This window comes from Exophiala xenobiotica (genome assembly GCF_000835505.1).
Source record: "Exophiala xenobiotica strain CBS 118157 unplaced genomic scaffold supercont1.7, whole genome shotgun sequence".
Lineage (NCBI taxonomy): Eukaryota > Fungi > Ascomycota > Eurotiomycetes > Chaetothyriales > Herpotrichiellaceae > Exophiala > Exophiala xenobiotica.
Genome location: NW_013562488.1, coordinates 575,741 through 599,956, shown reverse-complemented (window position 1 = coordinate 599,956; position 24,216 = coordinate 575,741). Strand labels below are relative to the sequence as shown.

Here is a 24,216-nt window from a genome sequence, read left to right as displayed (position 1 = left end):
CCATCAAAGGCGTCTTCATCTGGCTATTACTGCTCGATTTCTGTCTCGCAAACATCGAGCATTGTAAGCAGCTATAAGGTAATCTACGGCCAGCATGCCGCCGAGACTCATCTTGAATGCCCGGGGCGCGCGTGGGCGTGGGCGTGGGCGTGGGCGCGGGCAACGTGGGGCTGCGACAACAGCAGGCGGCTCTGCAATTGCCAACCACAATACGGGCTCTGTGCCACCAAACGACCAGGATCAGGGCCAATCAAGCCCAAGCACAGGTCGGGAAGAAAGACCACCAGGCTCGAGGAGTCAAAATGTCGCCCAACGACAACATTCCAACCTCAACCTAGACAGAACAACCTCCACGAGCCTTCGACTTGCTCCGGATCGATTGAGACAGTTCCCCCCTGGTTCCAGCAGTCTCCACATCACTCTCAGAATTCGCACAAGAAGTTCTGAAGCGACTGGAACAAATTCTGACGCTCCCTCGGCGGCATCACGACCCTCGTTGGTTCCTGATGCATCCTTGTCACCTGAGTTAGAGGGCGAATCGTCTGAACTTACTCCTGCAGCAGATGGGCCATCTCCCGAAGTATATCATCCAGCGGATCATTCGGGCCGGAATCCAGCAGACCCTGGAAGATATCTAGCTGCTGGTATAGTCCCTGACAACTACGAAGCACTTCTTCCAATTCCTCGCCATCATCAAGAGCTTCCGAGTGTTCCAGACGCCTCCTCTTCTAGAGCTACCAGTTTTCCTGCCAATCTTCCAGGTCCCCAAGAAAGCTCTACCCACGACGACATGGCGCCCGTCAAAGATACCTCGAGCGTCCATGTAACGCTCAAGGACATTATTCAGTACTTGTCCGAGATACAAATGCAGACTCATGGCTATGTACCAGAGACGCAGAACCTCATGGTCGACAAGATGACTGATCTTGCCGAGTCCTTGTCTCGTCTGCAAACGCTCACATCACCGCGAGAGTCGCCCAACAATCCTATCCACAATGTTCAAGTAGCTCCGGAGATTATCGATTATGTGGATGATGGACGAAACCCGGATATCTTCACCCGCGACTTTGTCGAGAATGTCCAGCGAGGCAATGCTGTCATCAACGGGAAGCAGCAGGCTTTCAGGGACTTTACCGAGATCTATGCTCAAGCGCTGAAGGAGGGAATCCCCGGCACAAGTCGACAGGTTGATAAAGTCATGGAGAATCTCGGATTCGGGAAGGCTACTGGCGAGTCTGCGAACGGGTCACAGCCGGCTGATGCGAGTGTGTCGTCGGCGTAGGGGGACGGCCGGCTTTCAGGCGTTGATGCTATTATGGAAGGATTGTTACTGCCAAAGAGGTTTGATTTGACTATGTCCCTGTCAAGACCGCAGCAAGTGTGAGGGTCTTTAGGCCGTGGCCGGCAATGTGTCTGTAGCCATATACTCTCTCGAAATGAGCTGCGAGGTATTATCACTGGCTGGCTGAAGAAGTTGGCAGTCCGCAGTGTACTGTCCTAGGTTCACCGGGTACAGTACACTGCAAAGATGCCCTCGCACGGGGTGGACCAACGGATCCCTCTACTGCTTCCTGTGGTGGGTGTATGGGTCGGAATCTACTAAAGCGGCCTCAGCCTCCGCCCAAAGCAGGATGATCTCGGGCAGATTCACTCACCTTGGCGGCATCATCGAGCTTCACTGCTCTCTGGTAGAGAAACACGGATCTCTACCCATCGTTTTATGCTGCTGTCAATGTGTGCCTGTTAGACTTCGACCAATTCATCATGAATCCATCACCGCTCCGTACACTCATATCCCGTCGATCCTGCAGTTGCAGAGCCTCACATCACCACCCGTCTATCACCCGCTTGCTCTCCACCAGCACCAGATCCGATGCCTCTCACGCTTCGCCTGTCCCTGCCTATGGCTCCTCCGAGCTCCTCAAGCGCCGCTATCAGAAAACAACGACACCAGCAAATGACGTGAAAACCGAAAGAGCAAGAACAATCAAGCGCATGAAACTATCCGGCTACGGAATCGCAGCCTGCACCATCGCCATCATTGGCACAATCGCGCTGTATCCTCAAGACGGACAAAACAAACAAGACAGGTCGAAGACTGTACAGCTCGACGCGCCGCCATCTATAGCTGGCACGCTCGACCCCGGCTCTAAAGTAGCAGACGTTGAACAAGTCCCGACGGGAACATCCACCATCCCAACCTTCCCTCGTGTAATCCATATCTCAACCGACGCTCCTAGCTCGACGCCCGCCGCAGCCAACGAAGGGACACAAAGCGATGTCGAGTACCAGCTAGTCGGGCTCGGTATCCGCACAGTCTCACTCCTCAGTATCCAAGTATACGTCGTCGGCATGTACATTGCGACATCCGACATTGCGGCATTGCAGGCACGACTGGTCCACGCCGTTGCTGACCCCGTGGCCACGACCCTTGTGCCCGCCGAGAAAGACAAGTTGAAGGAGCTGTTGCTGGATCCGGAGCGCGGCGAGGACGTGTGGAACGACATCGTCAAGGACGCCGGCATCAGGACTGCTTTCCGCATCGTGCCCACACGCAACACGGATTTCATGCATCTACGGGACGGCTTTGTGAGAGGCATCACGGCCAAGAGTTCGCATTTCGCCAAGGACAAAGGCGACGCGACGTTCCAGGACGAATCGTTCGGCCAGGCGCTCGGGGAGTTTAAGAGTGCGTTTGGTGGAGGTGCCAGGCGGAAGTTGGCCAAGGGCGAAGTGTTGCTTCTTGCGAGGGATGCGCAGGGGAAAATGGCGGTTTGGGAAGAGGACAAGGCTGGCAATAGGGTCAAGATGGGCAATGTGGTGGACGAAAGGGTGGGACGGTTGCTCTGGCTGAACTATCTCGCTGGGAAGAACGTGAGTAGTGAGCCGGCACGACAGAATGTGATTGATGGGGTCATGGGGTTTGTGGAAAGACCGGTGGGCACGGTAGCGACGCAAGTTTTATAGGGTAACAGTCCAAGAAGTGAATGACGGTAGGTGCTGCTGTGTCAAATTAGGTGGCAACGGTTGCGAGAGACCACAGTCTGACGTCCGGCAAGCTGCTCTTGTCAAGTGTCGGAAAGGTGCGAATGTATTTCTGGTCGTCCTGTATAATATGTTGGTATGTCATGATGGGGCGATATCCCGACATCGTCTCGAACGCCACTCATTGATACATTACATATAAGAGTAACTCGACAAGATCAAAGCTTGAACGACAATGTATCTTCCCAACATTGCTCCGTTGGTTGTTGTTTCCGTATCATGCTTCTCCCGACTCAATGCCTCGACCATGGGATAATAGCTTTGATTACGGGTTCACACCTATTCAAGCCCCCGAAAAGGTCAGCCCTTGCTCTGCGACTGTGCAGGATGAAATGAGATGCCCATGCAGGACACTTTCCCGGCGTCGGTTCAGAAAAGGCTGGCACTTTCTGCACACAACATAATGAAACAGGCCACGTATGTGCCTCTATCTAAGGTAGGTATGGAGAAAGAACGAGGGCAGGGGTGGCAGCCGGAACTCAAACTCACCAGTTGTGCTGTCCTGTGTACTGACCCAGTCTCCGCCCGCAATGCCACCGCCTTGTTTGCGGTATATGGCCTCCGTGGCCTCCTTGTGCTGGGCGAGGTATGCTTTGAACTCGGCGGGAGGCATGGATTGGGCTTTGGACATGAGAGCGCCGAGATTGTTGTGGTCCGCGGATGTAGATGTCGTTGAGGTTTGTTGCGTGGGTGGGGAAGAAGACGCTTGTTGGTGGTTTCGGTTTGGATTGACCAAGGTCGCGCCGGACACTGTTGATGCTGTGTCTGGTTGGGTTTGAGTATCGGCGTCGGCGGGGGCAGAGGACGACGACGAGGACTGGGAGTTGGATTGTTTGTCCTTGCGGTTGAAGATTTTGGAGAAGAGGTTGGTGTTGGTGTTGGAGGAGGCATTACCGTCGGTGTTGGAAGACATGATGAATGCTGCTTTCTTCAGCTGAAGTTGATTCCTTCGAAGTGAGATCTGGCCTTGGTTGGGGGCGAACTGACAAACTGTATGAAGCGATGGCTGGCCGATTAGATGCTGGGAGTGACTGCGATGAGAGTGAACTTCGCTCGACAATCTGTCATTTGATATGTTGCGACACATCATTTACCTGACCTGTGATGATATGCACCTTTGTAGCCGGATGAGGCGCAGCTACACGCCATGGCAACGACAGGTAGTGATCATCCCGCCTTGCGGGCATTGTGAATGTCTGTATATAGCCGTCTAGGTGAGGGGTTTTCCATCAGGGTCTCTTCTCATGCACGCACTGCCCCTTCGAAGTTTGAGGTGGGCGAATTACAGTACTGCTGTACCTGCAAGACACGGGTCGACGGAACAAGGGATACTGTGTACTTACAGGCCGTACTCACATATGGCCAACCCTCTTCAGGCCGGGAGTGTGCTGATCGTGGGCAATCCACGCCGTGAGGCCCGTCTCTAAAGCAAGCGAATCAGACACTTGACTTCCAGCACAAGCTTCGTCAAGCTTCAACAAGCGATTCTAGCGAGGTCACTCCTGGGTTCGCCAGTATTGTAGCTGCCTTCTTGCCTCCTGTGCTGTTGGTGGTCGTGTTTCGTGACCTTCAGGCCATCGTTCACTGCTGTGGAAGCACATATTCGACACGAGATAACTCTTGATAGTCGTGTAGCTCCGTACAGCACCGGGAGTCTCGTGGGTCGAGGTGTCACAGCTATGAGTATGACCGCTCCGACTAAAACAGGCAAGTATGCCGAGCAAACCCCCTATTCCTTCGCACCCGACAAAGCAATCCAAGATCATAGCCCTTTCGTATTGCAATTGATCTACCGAACAATACTCATCATCCCAAGGTTCGTGATCCGGAAAGCTGCGGCGAGACTCGTAAACCTCTTCTCAAAAGATTTGGAACTGGGTCAGAGACCGCAAGGACACCGGAACTGGACGACGAAGCTGAATGGTTCGCACGGGTTCGTTCGTGCCATCATTCAGTACTAGAAAGCCCTCACTGGAGCTCTACCGTGGTGTTGCGAGCCAGGGCCCTCAGAAAGAATCTGATGGAATATTGATTAATCACTTGCGGACGCCATCCAACGCTGTACGACGAATGGCTGGTGGCCAGAGGATAAGACAGTCGGGGTCCTTGCATTGCTGGTCCTCACATGAACTCAAAACGACCTTGCCACCACCACTCGGTGAGTTCAGGCACGATATCTGCTACGAAGGCTGTTATCGATTGCAGCCGAAGCACCAAGAAGACTGCGTATAGGGCTGTATCGCATGTTCCCGTGTTCCCATGTTCGCTGATGGTCTGCCGCCGCTTAGCTCAAGCACATGGCTCGAAGTTGAACGGATCGAAAATGTGTGCAGGTGAGTGATCTCTTGAGGTAGGCGATCCTCAGTTCATGCTTGCAGAGACGATGGGACCGCAGGACCCTGAAGTCTATTGCTTTAGGAGACGGTCTCAAGGCTTGGTTCTAGGTTTTACTGAGTCAATGCTCGTTCCATCTGATCCATGAGGACCACCCCCTGAAGGTGGTCGATCTCTGGAACACGGCTCTTCCGTCGTTGATCTCTAGAAGATGACTCTTCGATGGTTGATCTCGATGTTCGGACATCTGGCATCTTCGCAGTTCTCCCAGTTCTCCCAGGATACAAATACCTGCCCTCTCCCCCGTTCACTCTCTCTTTTCTTTTCTTTTCTCTTCTCTTGTCCTTCAGAACCACAAATCACTTGATACTTGATTGACACCAGACAAACACCCGATACAACACACATACACTTCACTTGACAGACACCAAACAACCTTCCAGCACAAGAAGTAAGTTACACACAGCGTCCTCTTGCACCACAATGTTGCTAACATCTTCAGCACCCTCTTCAGACCACAACACCACTCGACACTTCTTTCTCCACCACATACACCAGACACACACTACACCGACAAGATGGGTTGCCGCGGTTCCAAGTCTGCTGGCCGCCAAGAACCTCGCCGACCACGTATTGTCCAGACTACGCCACAACCACCACCACCACCTCCTCCTCCACAAACACTTGCCAGCACCAGCACCAGCACCAGCACCCGTACCCGCACGACTCAAACTCGGCAGTGCTTCAACCCCAACCCCAGACTAGTAGTCTACACTCCATACAAGGGCGCCCAACCAGTTGTCTACGCACGAGTACCTAGCAACAACCACCACCTCCTCCGCACCAGGCCCAGCAGCTCCTTCCCGGGCCGAGTAGTCTACAGTCCAGTCGTCCACCGGCGCGGACCACACACCCCCGACATATATCCAGACTTCTACAGAAGCCGCTACGACAACGCATGATCGGAGAACGTCTTCTGGAATTTCGGAGTTTTGCATGGGATGGGCTTCAGGGAACGCCTCAAGGGCATTGGGACTACCCTAGGTTTGGGATATTCGCCTTAAGGAAGGCATCGGGCACAACTTTTGGGATTTGGTATTTTTGGGAATCGGGGAGTATATCTTGGGCATTTTGGCGTGTTCGGGAACGTGGCATCAAGTCAGGCTTGAAGCCAAGGACAAATGGTTTTCGGGTTTGAGCATTGGCGTTTGCGGAAGGCATCAGGGACACTGGGTTTAGGTTTGGGTATGGGATATGGGCCTCAAAGGAGGCACCAGGCACATCTTTGCCTACTCAATGGAGACAAACCCTTGAACAACATTCTTTGTGCATCATTCTTGTTCCAACTGTCTGCTGAGTGCTCTTTCTCGTAAACCATCTTCTTCGTGGTCGTATTTATCGGACTCGGTCCAGTCACGAAGTTAACTCTCGTTTTGCCCGCTTTTCAACCCAACGCCGAGGCCCCTCAGATTACGAACAAACACGAGAATTCAGCGTTCAGCTGGAAAACCCATCCCCAGGTATACGAGGTTAATGACTAACTCAGCAGGGATGGGCAATGCTGCACGAGGGAAACCTTCGAGCTGAACCAAGCAAGCAAGCCACTACGCTTTCGCTGATATATGGCCACGGTCTTGTCCCCCTCTCGAGCCGGTCCTGACGTTCCTCTCTATTCTCCCACGTCAGTCATCGCACAGCTAGGGGTGAGTGTGTGAACTTCTTGAATTGAACATTTGCCCATTACCAAATCCACTGACTCAAGCGCTTCGTGATCATTCCTCAACCTCAACCATGACCACCCCAAACGTCTTCGTCCGCGTCTCGCCCAAACCGGGCAAAGAAGCCCGCGTCGCCGAGTTGGCAGACTTTGTCCTCGAGCAAGTCAAAGCCAATGAGCCGTGGGTATCCATGTACCGCGTCTATACGGCCAAAAGCCTCAAGGGCAATGATGTTGTTCATTACTTCATCGAGTTTCGGTAGAAAATTCCCCCCTCTCGATCCATGCAAACACTACCTAGGTAGTTTCATATCGTCGGGGTATGGGTGTTTGTTACTGACGGCCGAAAACAAAAACAGGATCGACGACATGAGCAAATTGGCCACGCGCAGGGAAATGCCACATCATCAGACCATTGCCAAGGCATTTGAAGAGGAAGACTTGCTCAGCGAACCGTTGGGATATTCGCTCTTGGAGGAGAAGGGTGCTTGGGTGAGATGAGATGAGAACGGACTCGCTAGGCCAGTATGGCTTGCATCCACAGACACGATACTTGCTGTTAAGATGCCATGATACTGTCACTGCCAGTTATGTTCATGTAACTTACCATCTGGATTTTGATGTCCTTATGTCGTCCCTCATATATCTCCCATTTTCTGTCTTTCCAGCATAGCTCCTCGTTCTCCCGCCTCGGTCCACTTTACGCCTCACGAAGCAAATAGCCCACCTCCCATACCTATTTCAGCATGTCCAAGTCGATCAAGCAAGATAGAAAACCTCCTCAACTTCCTTCCACCACCCCGGCGTCCCATCGATACCCGCCCTTTCCGAACTCACCGCTCCCGGGTTCAAACTCTCCTGATACCCATCCGTCATGGCCCACCACTCGCGCGTCTTGTCGTGCTCGCGCATAAGCGCCATGTCCGCATCAAAGTCTTGCCCGGTGTACTTGAAGCTCGCGAACAAGATCGATGTCGACGGGTCGTAGGAGATGGAGTCTGGCACCACGACAATCACGATCAGCCACTGTGAGTGTGACACCAAGACGGAGTGGTAGGGACGGCTTGCTGCAAAGGGATGAGAGTGATGGTAGGGTAATGCAAACGTACAGTCTTCAATGTGACATTTCTTGATTTGTTCAATCACTTCAGGCCAAACGGCGGCATGGCATTTCTTGTATGCCTCGTAGTGCTCGGGCCTGAGTTTGATGATTTGGTGGATGCGTTTCGGAGCGGGTTGGTTCGACATTTTCGTATGTCCTGTTTGGAAAGTGGGAGAGTGGAGGGTGAAGGTGCAGACAAGATGAGGGGGAGGAGGGAGAAGGGCAGGAGCGGAAGGAGGATGGAGATATGGAGGCAGTGGAATGAGATTCTGCTTGAGACGTGTTGGATTTATTGAGAGGATCGTGGAGGATTCGACGAAGTATATTCACCTCGGCGCCGGGGGGAATCGTGGCCGATAAAGTGATGTTTGTTGGAGTGTGGAGACTTCTCTGTTGAGACTGCACATCGAGACATATATGTTCTTTGCCTTGACTCGGGAGTGTTTGATTTGGACTGCTCTACTGCGTAGTCACTAGCAGTGAGAAGCACGGAAGGTCTACATGTCTAGTCTGATCATGAAGTAGCTTTTATGCTGGAAGATTGTCTTTGGCTCATTGTGGAAAGAAGCCTCGCCTGTGAATCTCTCGACTCCTGGCAGGACGCTGGAGTGAACGGGGCAGTAAGAATACGAAGAGCTTGATCCTCACGTAGCCGGGTATAGATTGAATTGCATTGAAGATGATACTGTCTTGGATCAGAAGGAAGTACAGCTAGTTGAGCGTTAGCTGCTAAAGAAAGTCCCATGCATTGGCCTTCCAAGGTTAGACTGTCCGACTGGAAGATAGTCCTCTGTTCTTCTCCGCTACTTGCTTCTTTCGAATTCCAGAAATATCCAAATAGACTCTGTTGAAGGATCGACCTTGTTCTCCTGACCTTGTCTCCCAATAAGCTAGTAAGCCATTCATCTTGCAGAATGCCCAGCTAATGTTACCGTCTAGAAAGTAAGCCAGGGTTGCCGGATAACCTTCGAAGCAACGTCATATTCTTCTGTGTTGTCGTCCACTTCTCTCTTTCACTTTGCCGCGTTGGTCGAAGTTGTACCACCAATTTGTGAATTTGTCGGAACGTGATATTTTTGTGGCGATTCTGCTGGAGCCTCTTCATCGTCTGGCGCGTGGATCGATTTCCATAATAATCTGGTCGACAGAATTGGTCGAGCAAGAACTTTTTCGAGGTCGCCCTCGAAATTACAATGACCGAGATCATCACCGCCATTCTTGAGTTCGTACGCCATCTGATCCATAACAAGTCGATACAAAGGACTCTTATCATCCGTATGGTCTGCCACCCATGATAGGTAACTAGGGTGGACGTAGTGTCTTTTCCAGAAAGATCCAAGTTCATCGATGAGACCATTCTGTAGGTTTGGCATGCAATATTTGTCGGCCAGTACCCATGCGCGCATCACCAACCGGACATCGGAGTCGTCCCCAGATAAGACAGCTTTAGCTGTATTACGACCTCTCGAGTACACCCCTGCCGCGACGATCTCGAATGCGCGGCTCGAGTCTTCTGGCAGAACGACCTCATTGGTTTGCTGTTCAATCATCCCGGATGTGAGACATTTCTGAAAGAATGGACTCTTTTTCATGAGTATATGACTATGGAACTTGAACACAGTGCGTTTCTTGCCGACAATCACGCTGACTATATCGGAAGCTGTAAAGCTGCAGGACTGGTTAGCATTTTGAGGAAAAGGAGTATCCTGGAATGGAGGAACGGTACGTTTTAGGCTCACACTCGCTGTCAGTATCTGAATCGAGCGTACTATCCTCGTTGGTCGAGGAGGAGTTGGCCACGCTGTCTGCAGGTCAGGTTGATCCAATGACTGGGAAGGCAGACAGTGAGTCGACTTTACCTTAGAGGCGAGTCTTCGCGCTCGGGTCTCAATGCTTCTTTCGTAGCCGCCATCGCCCATGAATGATGGTAAAGAAGAAGGATTTCTGACTTGACAGAATGATGCGATGTACCGGGAAGAAATGGCTCGATCGATGGGGTTTGGCGTCAGAACCACATTCACTGCGTGTTACCAAGCGCCTCAGTGATCGCAACGTTGAAGTGAGAGTGAAGTAAGAGTGAAGTTGCTCACGGCCTTGGAGGGCCCGACAACACTCAAGGGCATCACTGTAATACAGGTCAGTGCAACATAACTCGACTCTAGGCTTTGAGTCGCAGCGCCCTTGACGGTCAACGTGAGTAATGAGGTTTTCCAGAACAGAACTTGACCAGCAACAAAGCACATGAAAGGTACCGGGTGCTGTATTGACACTGCTGGAGAGTCATGTTGGTATCTAGCCCATGCTGTATGTACCTCGTCTATCCTGTCTCAAAGTCGGGCGTGCTCAATTTGAAACTTCTTCTCTCGGTGCCTACGCATGGCGCCTGACTGTCGCTTCCGCCCTCAGAGTCCATGCACACCTCTAACTGCAAGTCACTGAATGACTGGTATCTTATCTCAAATAGCACCCGCGCTCTTCAACAGATCATCAAGTTGTCCCTTCTTGCTCTGCAGATCCGAGTTGCCACCAATATGCTTCTGAGCGATGAAGATGTTAGGCACGCTACGTTGGCCGGTTATTTCCTCGAGCGCATCTTGGATCGCGGCGCCGTCATCTAAACGCAATGTGTCAGTCAAATTCGCCGCAGCCGCAGGCCCTTAAGACCCAACAACAAAGATTTGAAGTTGTTCTCAAACGTACCGACTTCATCCAACTCCATCAAAAAATACTTGGCATGCTTCTCGTTCAACAAACTCTTGCTGGCTCGACAGTAGGGACAGTACGACTTGGAGAACACGACCACCGAGTTGTCGTCGATGATCTGTTGGGCTTTCTGCTTCGCGGCCGACATGCTGGCGGGAGACGTTGATCGTGCGGACCCAAAGAATGAGCGGGTGATGTTGCGCAGTGGGGTGAAGATTGAGGAAGCTATGGTTGCGGTGTTGTTTTTTTGGGTTGTTGTGCCTTGTTCGGACTGTTGTGGCAAAGGGAAGAAAGGGAGGAGAGTTCGACCTTTGGATATATACGAACGAAGGCGAGACAGTATGTGACTAGTTGAGTACCAGAGAAAGACAGGATTCACTTACAAGCAGTGACAAATCATTGAAGTCTGGAGGCGCGATGACGATTGATGGCATTCAATTGAGCCGCCGAGTGGCTATAGAGGCGATGGGGGCGATGATGTGATCAATCTCGCTGCATTGACGTCCCTTGATTAGTTATCCAGACCGCACCAATCAAGACAGTTACACGTGATGGAATAGTCATTCTCATCTTATAGTGGCGATGCGAGATAATAACAGTGCTGAGGCAGGGCAGCTTTGAAGATAGGTACAGACAGGAAGACTTGAACCTTTGCAGCCTTCCTTCCAGACTCGACTCAGAAGAGCGCAGTGATGGTTTCTCGCCAATATTCTCGGCAGCTCGATACTGTAGCCATTGCGTATTCCTCCTTTCACAAGGCAAGTCGATGATTCCATGCCCTAGCCAACTTCACCTCGCCAGCGATGCATTCTTCTCTCCTCCTCAACCCTCCACAAAATGGTCACGTTCTCCAATCCTCTTCCAGTCTCGGTATTGACAGACAAGAAGAAAAATTCAAGACTGGACTCCAAGCCTCGCTCCGCTCAACCCGGACACCAAATTCACTCCCGCTAAAATTGCATCAAGAAACAAAACAGCTACTGAATTCCATCCTCGAACAAATGAAAAAAGGGGGTATTGTCATGTAGAGAAGCATTCTTGCTATTCCCGACGTCACCTGCAAGGAGCCTGAGTTACATGACAATGCAACAACCGCAACTCTTATCCTTCACTTTCTCGTCCATGTCGTTGTGTTCTATACGCTGCACCCTCGTAGGCTGAGCTGGCACCGTCGAAATATTTCCCATTCGCGGGCTATGCATGATGGCGGGACTCGCCACTCTCGGCATGGTGCTGTATCCGCCATTCGTGCTGCCGCCCGTGCCAGGTCTGGGACTTGCGGGGCCTCTCAAATTGGGACTTGGGACTGGTTTGAGCGGCCACGATGCTTCATCATCATCATCATCACCATCCCTGCCGGGTGCGAGAGACGGAGAGGAATGTAGGATCGGAGATGCTCCTTTCGAGATCGACCCCGTATGGATAGCTAGTGGGGAGAAGTTGCGGTCATATGTGCTGGGGACAGCACCAGACCCCTCCCATTGAGCCTGTTGCTGCCGTCGAGCATGTGTTGGGATAATCTGTTGATCAGGTGGTAGCATCGGGTCTGGTTTGTACATGGTTGCCAGCCACGGAGGATCTCCCTCAGGTCTATTCACAGCAGTCCGAGGCCGATCTAGTTCTCCCGACCTTGTTCCAGGTCTTTGGCCGGGTGAGGGAGTTGCGCCATTCTTCGCGTTTGCTGTCGCTTTCCTCGCCCCACTGTTGCTGGAAACTTTCCTTCCTGCGGAGGTGCCTGGTGGTGATGACTGGCCGGTTTTCGATTTCATCTTGGTTGGAGAAGACTGTTTGGGAGTAGGTAGCCTTGTCCCGTTGGCGAAGACCGGTGTTGCACCCAAGGACTCACCCTCGTCCAGCAGGGCGGCGCTCCCGGTACTCCCTCGTCGCATTCGTATCTTGAGCACGGGTATGCCATCTTCAGGACTCATACTATTACTAATAGTGCGTTTCCTGACCAAAGGTGTATCCCTTTCAATCCTCTCGTGCGGTATAGGGAGCGGACTCGAAGTTAGAACCGGTATTTTCGACCCTGACTTCTTCAACACCGGGTTGGAGTATATGGGAGAAGGTGTTTGTTCAGCTGAAATCTCCTCCGGTGTGCGGAAATCCCAGTTGGCTTGTTCATCCTCCTCTTCTAGGGGCTGTGGTCTGGTGTCTTCTGGTTCGCCTCTCGCAGGAACATTGCGCTCCTCACTTAGTCGACCTCGACTTGTCTCCCTTCTGGCGGGCTTGTTCCCAGTGCGCCGTGCAGTTGCCAGGTTGATCCCTGCAGCTTGTAGTTCTTCGCTCTCGATTTTAGCGAGCTTATCTCGATGAATCCATCCTTCAGGATCGTCCTCCTGCGGCCGGTACATATTCTCGGGGATGTCATTGTCGCCGTCTTTGTTTTGTTGACTGACATTCCCACTACTTTGGTTGTAGAGATCGAGTAAACTGTCCGGCTCACTCCCACTCCGTATTAATTTCCCTTCCGACTGTCCTAGCTCTTCCACACGGTGGTTGGAGATGCGACCCGTGCCACTGCTATCCTTGCGATTGGGCGCGAGGCTCGAGAGTGGTGTACGCGTAGAGCTCGCAGAGTTCTGGCGGAGGCCGGAAGGACGTGTCTTGCTTGATGCCGAGTTCTGGCGCAGTCACGTCAGTGGTTGTCTGTAATGCGCGTGTACGTTTTGCTCGGTATCTCACCTCCTGACTCACAGAGCCCACCGCATCATAAGCATTCTGAGAGCCATTCACGACGGCGGGGGTTGGTCCCGCCGAAGCAACTCCTGCCATTTCCAAGGCTACCTGGTTCCCAACGCGCTTGATGGGCTTCCCCTCAACTCAGGGTGAAAGCGCCATGTACCACGAAGCGCACCAGCCATGCAAGTCCAAACGCGATCGTCGCTGATTTGATGTACCGGGGATCTTTTCTTTGCTAGTCTCGATGGCAGCAATGCGATTCTGACCTGAGACAGGTTCGCAGCAGGGGCTAATGTCGTACCGAGGGGCGTGCAGAAGAGCGGTCACAGCAGAAGGGGCGATGAGAAATGCGAGAGGCTCTGTTGGATTAGGCCAAAGACCACAAATCCACGTCGTATGCTACTAAGTATGATCATAGAACAATGCAAGCGGGAAAGGATTGAGCAGTATCGACTGACAAAGGGAACTGCATTGAGACAAGCCGGCGAAGATTGCACGCTGCTACAGATTTCCGACCCGTTTCGCTTAATCCAAACCCATGTCAACAAACCACTTGGCAGAGATTCGAGCATTGCAATACACCAGACGCTGGTACATCGACAATCTAGACCGTAGGATAGATATTTGAAGTCTAGCAATGAATTAGAGGGCAAGGATGTGATTTTGACGTGCGCCGATCAGTAAGCTCGACAGCGTGCATGGATTGACCATATTCTGGTTCTGGCTTTATTTGATTGCATTTCGTTAGTCGTCAATTCCAGATAGGAATGGTATATGGGCTGTACAATGCTGTGTCTCGACTAAATGAGACAGTTCATCCTGATCGCTGATCATGAGAAGCCATACACTCTTGCGTCGGTTCGAAATGTCCTGTCGACCTGGGCTTTGGATTTCCTTTCGACCTCAGATGCATAAATATTAGTTATCCCATCCCCAATCCCGCAAACAACATCCGTCCCTGATTCAGACCTCCCTACTCGCCATTGAATGCATATCCTGAAGCCCGTCATCGTCGGACCTCAGACTGGTAAAACAGAGTCGAAATGGACGGTGAATGGCCGTCCAACGTATGTACTTGAAGCCGGCGGCAGCAAACAATCTGAGTGATGAAAAGAGTGAGGGGATTGTTATCAAACAGCCAGGACCCAAGCACCAAACCCAATCGAAAATGTCATCAATATCCTCCCACACTCACCGAGGGCCGTCTTGTGGTTCGCGGTGACTCCCGAAAACGTGGGCTATATTCGTTCTCGCGGTAGTCGGTCGGTTCCCGATAGTTAGCATAAACCGGTTCCCGTCTAGAGGCAACGTTGATCTTGTCGGACGAGTACGGTCGACTCTGGCGAGGCGGCTCTCGAGGAGGTTCTCGTTCATCCGGCGACAGCTCCGGAAACAATTTGTCTCGTCCGCTATTGTGCCGTGACACATGGGGCGTGTCCCGTGGGGAGCGAGGTGAGGGCAAGTCATCATACCGTCCTGAGCCGCTTCTTCGAACAGGATTGGGCACAATTCCTGACATCAATGAAGCGCCACGGGACGACTTTGAGCGAGAATTGGTGTCGACCTTGGGATGTTCGGGCTTCTCCTTGCGACGATCAGATTCACGAGGCAACGGTTCTCTGATGACGGACTCTGGACTCCGGTGGTATCGTCTGTCAAATCGTGGATCATCATGATCGTCGTAGATCTTGTTGACACGATGGCTTCGCATCGCTTCTTCCCCATCGACCTCCGGCTCGACACGGTACTTGGTGCGAGTCTTGGCCGACCTGGATGGGCTTTCCTCCCTCATGTCAGGAGTGTGTGGGCTGGAGCTGCTCCCATAGCCCGAATCATGCAACTGAGTCTCGCTATGCTTGAGGTTGGAACCTTTGGCGGGTACCGCTTCTTTCTTAGAAGTACCCTTGGGCACAGGTGCCGTTTGAGAACGGTGTAGACTTGGTGGCATCATCTTTCGATGATCACGATCTCTGTCCCGTTCCCGCTCTCTTTCACGATCCCTATCTCTCTCTCTGTCCCTGTCACGGTCTCGGTCGCGTGTCGTGCCGACAGTAGATCTAGGTGCCCGCTCTTCGACACGAGCACGAAGCTCGCTGGGAGACGACGTCGACTTGGTGAATGACGGGGAGAAGTAGTCGTCAGTTCTGCGTCCCTTGGACGAATCAGGCCTCCTCTCATTATCACTCCCACTGCGCCTGCCGCCATTTGAACGCCAATACTGGTAGGCATCTGAGCCGGTGCGGTCAAGACTGGGACGATTCGTGGCTTTGGCCATGTAGATCTTGCTCTCTTCGTGATGTCTCTCCCACTTTTCATCATAGCTGTCATCATCGTAATCACGAGCTCTCGCAGTTCTTGCCGAAGCTTTTCGTGCAGTCTCGGCCGTAGGTTCGAAGTGAGACGTAGTTTTGGAACGGGAAGTGGCCTTCAACGACGGCCTGATTTCTTCCACTTCATACTCGCTGTCAGTGTCTTCGACGTATGCAGTCTTCCTGGTATGCATCTTGTCGCTTCTGTCTCGTTTTTTCTCCTTATCTGTTCTCCGCTCATCCGCTCTGCTATTTCTGGACTTCTCTGTTTGAGCCCTCCACTTGGCGGCGAAGGCCGTGGCCATCATGCCGGCGCCCACTGTCGCAGACTTCTTCGCCTTCTCAGCTGGTCTAGGAGGTGGTGGAGTGCGTTTCTCATAGTCACTGTATTTCCGGCCAGTCGGGCGTGGCGCAGGTTCATCGTAGGGATCTCGATAGTCGTAGGCCGAAGCATTTCTAGGTTGGCGAACTTCTTCGTAGAAATTGCCGTCTTCTCGATACTCTCTCGTAGACGCAGGTGCCGGTTGCTGAGCAGGTCTCATCGGATATGCTCTTGTAGTAGATGGGGGTGGTTCTCTCATCATAGCTTCTTTTCGGAGCTCTGCCAATCGGACCTTGTCATCGTACCGTTGTCTTCGAACAGGATCGTTCAGGATTTCGTAGGCTTGTTGAATCTTTTGGAACTCATCTTTACCCTTTTCCCGCAGTGACTCGTCCTTTATTCGATCTGGGTGATGTTTGAGGGCAAGTTTTCGGTGAGCGCTGCGAATTGCTGAAAGCTCAGCATCTTTGCTCACGCCCAAAGTCTGATAAGGATCTGGAGGTATTGGTGAAGCCATTATGGTAATCTAATACAGAAGAGAAGAAGGGAAAAATTCAAGGTGGCGGGTTTGGTTGTTGTTTTGTACAGGCGGTCAACAGGGCGTGATGGCCGTGGCGTGCATACTGGTTGGCCTCTCGGTGGTCGGGACTTTGTTGGCTGGAGGTTGGTGGACAGCAAAGAGACGCGAATCAATCGAGGGACTCGAAAAGTCGAGAGTAAAGTTGGCCACAAAAGAAATGCTTTGGGAGTCAAGGTCTTTGGACAGATGCAGCGTAAAAGCCGCTGACGTCTGGTGTTGAGCAACGAAAAGAGTGAGCAGAAGAAATGCTGATTGCTTCTGCGGTAGCCCGATCGTCGATAGGATTCCTTTCGATCCCCGAGATTATGTAACCTGGCCTAGGACAAGCGCAGCAACGAGCAGGTTTGCGGCAATTTTCCAGTCGGTCTGTCGCAAGGCATTGGCACCAGGCCAAGGCAGTGCTGTTTCGATTTGGTTTGTCGAGACAAACGGGAGAATGAGAATGTTTGAGGACGGATGGTGAGGGTCCTTTGACGGTTATTGAATGGGTGATCTCGGATTTGAAGTCTCTAAGCGACAGGTGGACTTTGCCCCCCATGGAAACTCCTTCTAGGCCTGAAGCGGGAAGCGTCCGTGTTGCCGTTGGGAGGCTGTGATGCTGTGATGGAAATTACGGGCACCTAGCCATCACTTATCCTATCACCTACCTGGCTGTCGTCATGTTTAGGTACCACCCAGGGGACTACGTTTTGAAGCCTAAAACGAGTGCTGCTCCAGGCACCCGCGCCCGAACCGAGTCACTAACTCGCTCGCCTCTTCCTTGATGGTTGACATCCTTTAGGCTTGTTAGCCACGGCTAGGCTCCCCTGCTCCGGCTGTCCCTGACTGCCCGTTTGTTTGTTCTCCTGTTCTTCTCGTGTCTTCCCGCTTCCGGTCAACGTGGCGTGGTCGATCATACTTCTCGCAGGCCCGTGTGGTACCACCCTCATCTGTTTCAGATCCTATGTTTATGTCGTCGACCGAGGGACTACAGCGACACTCACTGACAGAGTTGTGCCTCATCAGACATCCCGACAATCCCCAGTCTGAGCCTCATGTCGCGTGAACCAACATTGTAAGCATCACTCCCAACCAGTGTCGACCTAACGCAGTCCCACACCTGAGGTTAAACATAGCATATCAGTTGGGTCTAAAATGTTCTGTCGTCACAGCCAGCTGACTCTATGTTTCCTACCTCTTCTGAGTCGTTTGGTTCAACTGTGATTGTGGTCGAACTATTGCAGTGATTCGGCAGACGTCCCTTCAACGCATGTCGAGCCAAACTGGCATCCAGTCATCGAGAGCTCTGTCCCGCCTATCTCACGACGCCAGGCACAAAATAGCCATGTACAGTGACCGTTGACAGGTTTCGACTTGCCCACCTGCATCGACGTGTCACGCTTCACCTCGATCAACTTCATCTACTGGTGTGCTTCCCCACAATGGCACATCTGGAAAATGCATATGGTAGACTTCTGCCATCGAATGCCAATCAAGGAGGTCAGCGACTTGATTCTTACTCGCCCACGTTGTGCCACGGGCAGCATGCGGTCCTCATCTGGCCACTAAGCCAAGTCATCCAGGTCGCGAAGGCTGCATAAGTTTCCAACCCACTCAAGTGTCCGGGGTGTCGCATTGGATCGAGACCTTACTGGAAAGTCACTTGGAAAACTACATTAGATCTAGCTCGAGAGGCGCAGCCAACCTTGTCCTGGTTCGAGTGATGGCAAAGATGCATTGCATGAACAGAGGTCGGAGCATTTTTCAGACAAATCTCAATGTTTCCAGTGTGTGTTCTTGCGACCTTCTTTACGCGAACAAGAGTTCAGCGCGTAACAACGCAGAGCCAATCCAATGAACAAGTTATCACGGTTCTCACACCACTCACAATGCTTGACTGTTCTCACTCCACCACAAGCCAACCGAAGCCACGGGCCGCCCCCAGACCTGATGGGAGATCTACCGAACGAAAAGCCAATACCAGCACATCCCCCTCATTGACGATTGGTGGGGTGCCCTTTTCCAACACCACACTCTTTCTCTGAACCAAAGCAAAAGCAATAATGACGGGATCCGTTTCCACTGAGCTGCAGAACACAAGACCTGTTCCAGGGTACGCTCAACCTACGAATCGATCTATGGTCACAACCTCCAAGAGGCGAGCCAAAAGGTGCCCTCCGTCCATCACAGCTATTTGTCCGACCCAATGTGTCCTAGACATATTCACATATTCTGAACATATTTTGGGTATGCCGGACACGGCCGGAATAATATGCTCTGCCAATGGACGGTCACGATAGTCGGTCTCTTGCCGCCCTGTCCTTCCCTACCGTCAGCCTTCCCCTGCATGGCTAAAAATCTGTGCAATGCCTACCTTTGACATCCAGCAACGTCTATCACGAACGTCTGGTGGCGCTATGGCCCAAGGAGGGTGTGAATTTTGGACGTCCATCATGAAAACGTATGACGACCAGGAGTTTCTGACAGCATGGCGGGGCTACGCATTTATTGGGCACTATCAAGCGGCTCTCTTCTCCTCCCATTGGCAATCATTGGTCCCAAAGACGCGAACACTCCGCATGTCGCGCAAACATTAACGTTTGGGCACGAAGCTCACTCGTATGCTCGGTCTGATGTTCATTGTTCTCCATACCTTTTTGCGGAGAATGACCGCCTGGAGTGTTGATTCGTCCAGCCTCAACAGACTCTCCCAGGCAACAATGCATTTTGGGTGGACTACATGCCGACGTATTGAGACTCGCTTCCGACGACATCCTGCACGCGTGGGTGAGGCGTGTTCTTGAACCACCTCGGCGTCTGCCTTATTAGGCTACACAGATCGTCAGTCCTACCCAAAGCAAAGCCCGCCCATGTTATCACTCCAGATGTTGTACGTGGCTGTTGCCTGTGCCTGCCTGAGCCGACCTCTTCCCTTGCGAGTTCGAGGCAATTTTTTGGCGGTTGCTTTTGATTTGGTAGAGTAGAAAACTCTCCGCTGATCCGTGTGGCTGATCCGGGGGCACGTACACCCTCGCGTTCGGCTTCGCCCTCGCTCTCGCAACAAAGGCAGACTCGCGGTAGGTGTACGGCGGACATAATAGCCGCTCGTGCCACCACCGAGCACAGCACGGCATCGCGGTCCTTGCCAATGCTACGAGGTAATACTGGCTCACGAATCAGGGTTGTCGAGTCTACTGTGTAATAAGTGTCCGGTTTGATGAGATATCGCTCAGAGTACATTTAATCACCAGTGGCGCTGAAAATGCGATGGCAACAGCCTGCAGCGTGGGGGCGGCAAACCGAAGAGCAGTCACTCTGCAGTTGGACAACCAAGATCTACCATGTCCTATGGTCTTGATCCACTTCATCACGACCAATGCAACCCTTTATGAATACCGCATACGCTCCCGTATACGTCCACACCTGGACGCCTTGTTCGGCGGCTACTTATCCTGTGAGCCTTCTCTGCCTGACCACCGCGGGAGTCCGGGGTAAGTGGAAGAGTTTCCTCATCGTGGTCAGCAGCGTATTCGGCGGGTGTTGACCGTTTTCCCTCTGTCACCAGGATGTCGAGCCCAAAATGCACCGACTCTCTCTGACTGAACATGGCCATACCTGGTCGCGGAACGGCCTGTCACTCGTCCATCCAAGTGTCTTCTGTACACATTCTGCAGTTGACAACTTGCAGCAGCGGCATCTGCAAACAGCGAACGACATGAACGGTGAGTGAGATCAATTCGCCTCGTTCAGGCCAGCTTGACCTAGCACGAGCAGCCTTGAACGAGCATCGGTCTACGAGCTTCGCGCCAACAGTATCATGAAACCCTGAACTCAAAAGCAGCTTGCTCGAAGGTCGCTCGCACCAAGTATACTTGGTCTTCCATATCTTGTCGGCTGCCCCGGATAGCTCGTGGCGAACAGATCCTGTTGTTCGAGCCGACGACCCTTTGATGTCAGCAACCGCTACAATACTCTATACAGAAAGCGAGTAAACGATGCACCCATGTACCATGTACCACGCACAGACTTGATTGCTGGTCATACTGTACATAGTACACAGTAAGGAAGGTATCTAAGTTAGCCGAGGCTGCGACGATCAGGGGTTGGCCAATAATCAACTCATAACCCCTCTCAGCCTACCCCTCGTGCTCATCGAGCAAAGGGGGTTGACTAAGGTAAGGTAGTTACTACGTACTACGTACTCCATACTCGTAAGATCGATCATGTCCTCCATTCAACCAGACGTCCCCTTCAAAGCGAAACAGAACCTCGACAGGGGCCCAGGACTCGCCAAAAATACAGGCTGCAATGGGACACATAAAATGGCATTCTTAATAATAGCGTCTACCTCCCGGTCAAATCAATGAACACAATGACTGTTAACAGATACCGTTTTGAGTGGGGTGGGTGACATGGTCTCATCAATATCGTTTCTCAATACAATCCGTGGGTGCCAGGGCTATGCTAAAGGTACAGTACAGTAGTATGCTATGCCATGCCATAGGGGCTAGCTATGCCAATTCATCATCACTTCATGAGCATCTCCAACTGCTCTCTCCGTCTCTGCCTCGACTGTGGCGCCATGTCCTTGACATCTCCAATGCCCAAGGGGTCCAAATCTCCGGCCAGATCCTCGTCGCCAACAGCGTCATCTTTCGTCTCCACCGATTCGTCGCCGACGGACTCATCCGGTCCAGCAGGCTCCACAGGCTGCACAGGCTCTTCATCCGGAGTGTGCACTTGCCTCGACTCCTCCTCGACCTCTAACACTGATACTGGGACTGGCACCGACGTCCTTGACCCGGCGGCAACTCCCTCCTTCGTCCGCGGTGAAGCTGTTCCAGATACCGGCGTTCTCGCCCTGCTCACCGGCTCCTGCGCCTTCGGACTCGCCGTCAATCCCACAGTGGCCTCGTGAGTCTCAACGCCAACGAGCACAGGGGTCCTAGCCCTGCTCACCGGCACGGACGCTGATCCCGATTGACTCTGCGATCCGCCAACAGATGTCCACATCTCACTCGCATCGCCATCACTCAGGCCATTAAGCTGAGTCTTTATGGCTGGCTTCCCATTCATCTCGTCGTCCGTCCGGCCAAAAACCTCATTCCACCACCGCACCTCCCCGGATCTTGGAAATATCAACCTCTCCTTCCCACGCACATTATCATCCACAACAGGGTCGTATTTCGGGTTGAGAAATTCTTTCCTTCTCGCCAGGAAATAGTCCCAGACACTCTTGGTTCGCTCACTCAGCCTCGCCTCTTTTCTTTCTCTCTCGCTGTCTCCAAGGAATGTCCCATACTGACACGAGTAAAGATGATACAACAGTCGCCGTAGGAACCGTTCCGTGAACTCAAACCGCGTTGGATGCTGGTACATCAGCTGGTATGTCGCATCGAGGAACTGGTGAAAAATAGGACTCGTCTCCTTGACTTTCGTAGCGAGTTTCTCTTTCTCCTTGGCACTTCGAGACACGATCCGCCGGCCAGCCTGAGACTCCGAATCATAATTGCCAGCGGCATCCGCGTCTGACTCGACGTTGATGCTCTCTCTCGAATCATTGTGCTTCGCGTTCGAGAAGAACCCCTTCGCGCTCAAGAAAGCATTCTCAAACGCCTTCTGCGCGCCAGACATGGCTCCGGCCTGATCTTTCCCTTCCGTATCGTCAGTGCTGCGACTGACCCGCTCGTTCTCGATGTGGAACCATTTTTCGGAACTGAGGAATCCAGAGCGGTGCTTGAACATATGACCAAAACTCAACCAGTCTTTCTCGACAAGGACGATAAATCCCTCCATGGTCCTATAGTACGGGTCCAGACACAGTTGACTCAGAGACGAAAGCTGACTCGTCCTATCCCATCCGTCGCTGCAATGGATAAGGACATGACTATGCTGAAGCGCGACCTGGCGCGCAATCAGACCGGTCCCGTCCAACACGTTGGCGATATGTTTTAGCCAGTCGCTTTTCTGCAACAGCTCCCTATTGGGGCCCAGGGGTGTCAAATCTGAATCTTTGAGCGCATCGACAACCTTGGCCAAGCTATCGCGCATAACGTGAATGTTGTCAATACCCAAGTACACCTTTGTCGCGAACTTGTAGTTACTCATGTCCTCTGATCCCATACCAGTAGCATGGTTCGCCAGCGCGTTGATACTGGGCCGAGCGTCGACGATCATGTTCCGTTGCTGAGCACCATAGATCATCGGTTTTTTCTCATCCGCATCTGGTGCCATATCTTCGTCTCGTCGGAGGCTCGAAATCACAGCATCCTCGATGGCTTCGGCATCAGTCGCTTGCAGGTCTCCGTCCGCGTTCGACGTTGTCATCGTAGACATACTCGACGCGCCCGAGTCCTCTCTTTCCGGGGGAGGTGAATTGTACGCACTCAATGGCCGTTCGGCTCTTGTTGTGTTGAATATCGCCGCCAGCAACTTCTCGTCCTGGATGCTCCTATTGCCTCTCACACCCACGAGGGGCTGCGAGCAACGTGTGATCGAACAATCATTCACTGGATGTAAGTAAGTGAGCACCGGTATCCTCGCTCGCGAGCGGTAGCTTTTCGCGTAGTTCAACGTCGCGTCGGATATCGGGGCTGGAACAGGTAGCAGAGCAGGATACGTCGGGCTGAACGAGTAATCTGTGTTGATCTTCGAGATTCTCCATTTTCTCTCCTTGCCAGGATCATCGACCCCCATTCTGCGCCACTCCCGCATAGGATCGTACAGCGCCCACCCACTGGGTTGCACATCCCGCTCAGGCCCTGTCGGAACATAGCTGAACGCATACAACTTCTCGATCCCACTTATTTTGCAGGTCCACGCTCTGATGCTGTCATATAAGTCCCGCGCCTTTTCTTTGCAGCCTTCATCATGGAACAGGAAACATACGAATGTGAAGTCGCGACAGCGTAGGCGGATGCTGCTGGGCTGTCGGGATGCGAGGGGTGAGGGCCGGAAGGTGCATTGTTGAATGATCGGGTATGTTATCCACAACTCTCTGGGTCGGGCTGGCTTGGTGTTGTTGCTGGCCTCATCTGCAGATGTTGTAGTCGTCGTTGTTGGGGTAGGAGGAGCAGGAGGGGTGTGGACGAAGATAAGGTGGTGAGGTGTGAGATGTAAAGTCCCGCTGACTTGTTCGCCGCGTCGGGAAAGGGTTACGTTGTCGACCTGCGGCGACATCATTAGCTGCGTCCCAGGGTCGTCGTCGTGTCGCGCAAACCGGCACTAAACTAACCTTTGCGATGCGAGTGCGTTCCATCGCCATGGTGTCGAGGGTCCGGACAGCCAATGCCTTAGCCTGCGCAAGACAGGCGCACCTACAACATCATTGATGTCGACGACTGTCTGGGGTTGTGAACGGAAGCAAAATACTCGACGAGAAGGCTTGATGTGGCTACCAGAGCAAGAAGACCTGTTCAGCGATTGGAGGTTGATATTTATCAC

At 52.5% G+C, this 24,216-nt stretch overlaps 9 protein-coding genes across 9 annotated transcripts; 2 read left to right on the top strand and 7 right to left on the bottom strand.

Annotated features, from left to right (window-relative positions):
- Positions 1-94: 94 nt before the first annotated feature.
- On the top strand, positions 95-1,679 carry PV05_10928 (uncharacterized protein; the record flags this gene model as incomplete). Its single annotated transcript, XM_013454362.1, has 1 exon — positions 95-1,679. One exon carries the CDS (start codon positions 95-97, stop codon positions 1,280-1,282), a length of 1,188 nt encoding a protein of 395 aa, XP_013309816.1. The 3' UTR covers positions 1,283-1,679.
- A 15-nt stretch (positions 1,680-1,694) lies between these two features.
- PV05_10927 (uncharacterized protein) lies at positions 1,695-3,221 on the top strand. The gene has a single exon (XM_013454361.1). It carries the CDS (start codon positions 1,765-1,767, stop codon positions 2,965-2,967), a length of 1,203 nt encoding a protein of 400 aa, XP_013309815.1. The 5' UTR covers positions 1,695-1,764; the 3' UTR covers positions 2,968-3,221.
- A 251-nt stretch (positions 3,222-3,472) lies between these two features.
- Positions 3,473-4,196, bottom strand: PV05_10926 (uncharacterized protein; the record flags this gene model as incomplete). Its single annotated transcript, XM_013454360.1, has 1 exon — positions 3,473-4,196. The coding sequence occupies exon 1, from the start codon at positions 4,133-4,135 to the stop codon at positions 3,473-3,475; it is 663 nt and encodes a 220-aa protein (XP_013309814.1). The 5' UTR covers positions 4,136-4,196.
- Positions 4,197-7,619: 3,423 nt separating this feature from the next.
- PV05_10925 (uncharacterized protein) lies at positions 7,620-8,470 on the bottom strand. The gene is made up of 2 exons (XM_013454359.1): positions 8,206-8,470; positions 7,620-8,094 (listed from the first exon to the last, which is right to left on the bottom strand). Exons 1-2 carry the CDS (start codon positions 8,342-8,344, stop codon positions 7,856-7,858), a joined length of 378 nt encoding a protein of 125 aa, XP_013309813.1. The 5' UTR covers positions 8,345-8,470; the 3' UTR covers positions 7,620-7,855.
- Positions 8,471-9,211: 741 nt separating this feature from the next.
- PV05_10924 (uncharacterized protein) lies at positions 9,212-10,110 on the bottom strand (the record flags this gene model as incomplete). The annotated part of the gene is made up of 3 exons (XM_013454358.1): positions 9,212-9,866; positions 9,925-9,999; positions 10,058-10,110. 3 exons carry the CDS (start codon positions 10,108-10,110, stop codon positions 9,212-9,214), a joined length of 783 nt encoding a protein of 260 aa, XP_013309812.1.
- Positions 10,111-10,654: 544 nt separating this feature from the next.
- Positions 10,655-11,049, bottom strand: PV05_10923 (glutaredoxin; the record flags this gene model as incomplete). Its single annotated transcript, XM_013454357.1, has 2 exons — positions 10,655-10,812; positions 10,899-11,049. The coding sequence occupies 2 exons, from the start codon at positions 11,047-11,049 to the stop codon at positions 10,655-10,657; spliced, it is 309 nt and encodes a 102-aa protein (XP_013309811.1).
- A 422-nt stretch (positions 11,050-11,471) lies between these two features.
- On the bottom strand, positions 11,472-14,067 carry PV05_10922 (uncharacterized protein). The gene is made up of 2 exons (XM_013454356.1): positions 13,587-14,067; positions 11,472-13,525 (listed from the first exon to the last, which is right to left on the bottom strand). Exons 1-2 carry the CDS (start codon positions 13,674-13,676, stop codon positions 11,975-11,977), a joined length of 1,641 nt encoding a protein of 546 aa, XP_013309810.1. The 5' UTR covers positions 13,677-14,067; the 3' UTR covers positions 11,472-11,974.
- Positions 14,068-14,098: 31 nt separating this feature from the next.
- Positions 14,099-17,270, bottom strand: PV05_10921 (uncharacterized protein). The gene has a single exon (XM_013454355.1). The coding sequence runs from the start codon at positions 16,729-16,731 to the stop codon at positions 14,758-14,760; it is 1,974 nt and encodes a 657-aa protein (XP_013309809.1). The 5' UTR covers positions 16,732-17,270; the 3' UTR covers positions 14,099-14,757.
- A 3,909-nt stretch (positions 17,271-21,179) lies between these two features.
- Positions 21,180-24,205, bottom strand: PV05_10920 (uncharacterized protein). The gene is made up of 2 exons (XM_013454354.1): positions 24,008-24,205; positions 21,180-23,940 (listed from the first exon to the last, which is right to left on the bottom strand). Exons 1-2 carry the CDS (start codon positions 24,035-24,037, stop codon positions 21,301-21,303), a joined length of 2,670 nt encoding a protein of 889 aa, XP_013309808.1. The 5' UTR covers positions 24,038-24,205; the 3' UTR covers positions 21,180-21,300.
- Positions 24,206-24,216: the final 11 nt, after the last annotated feature.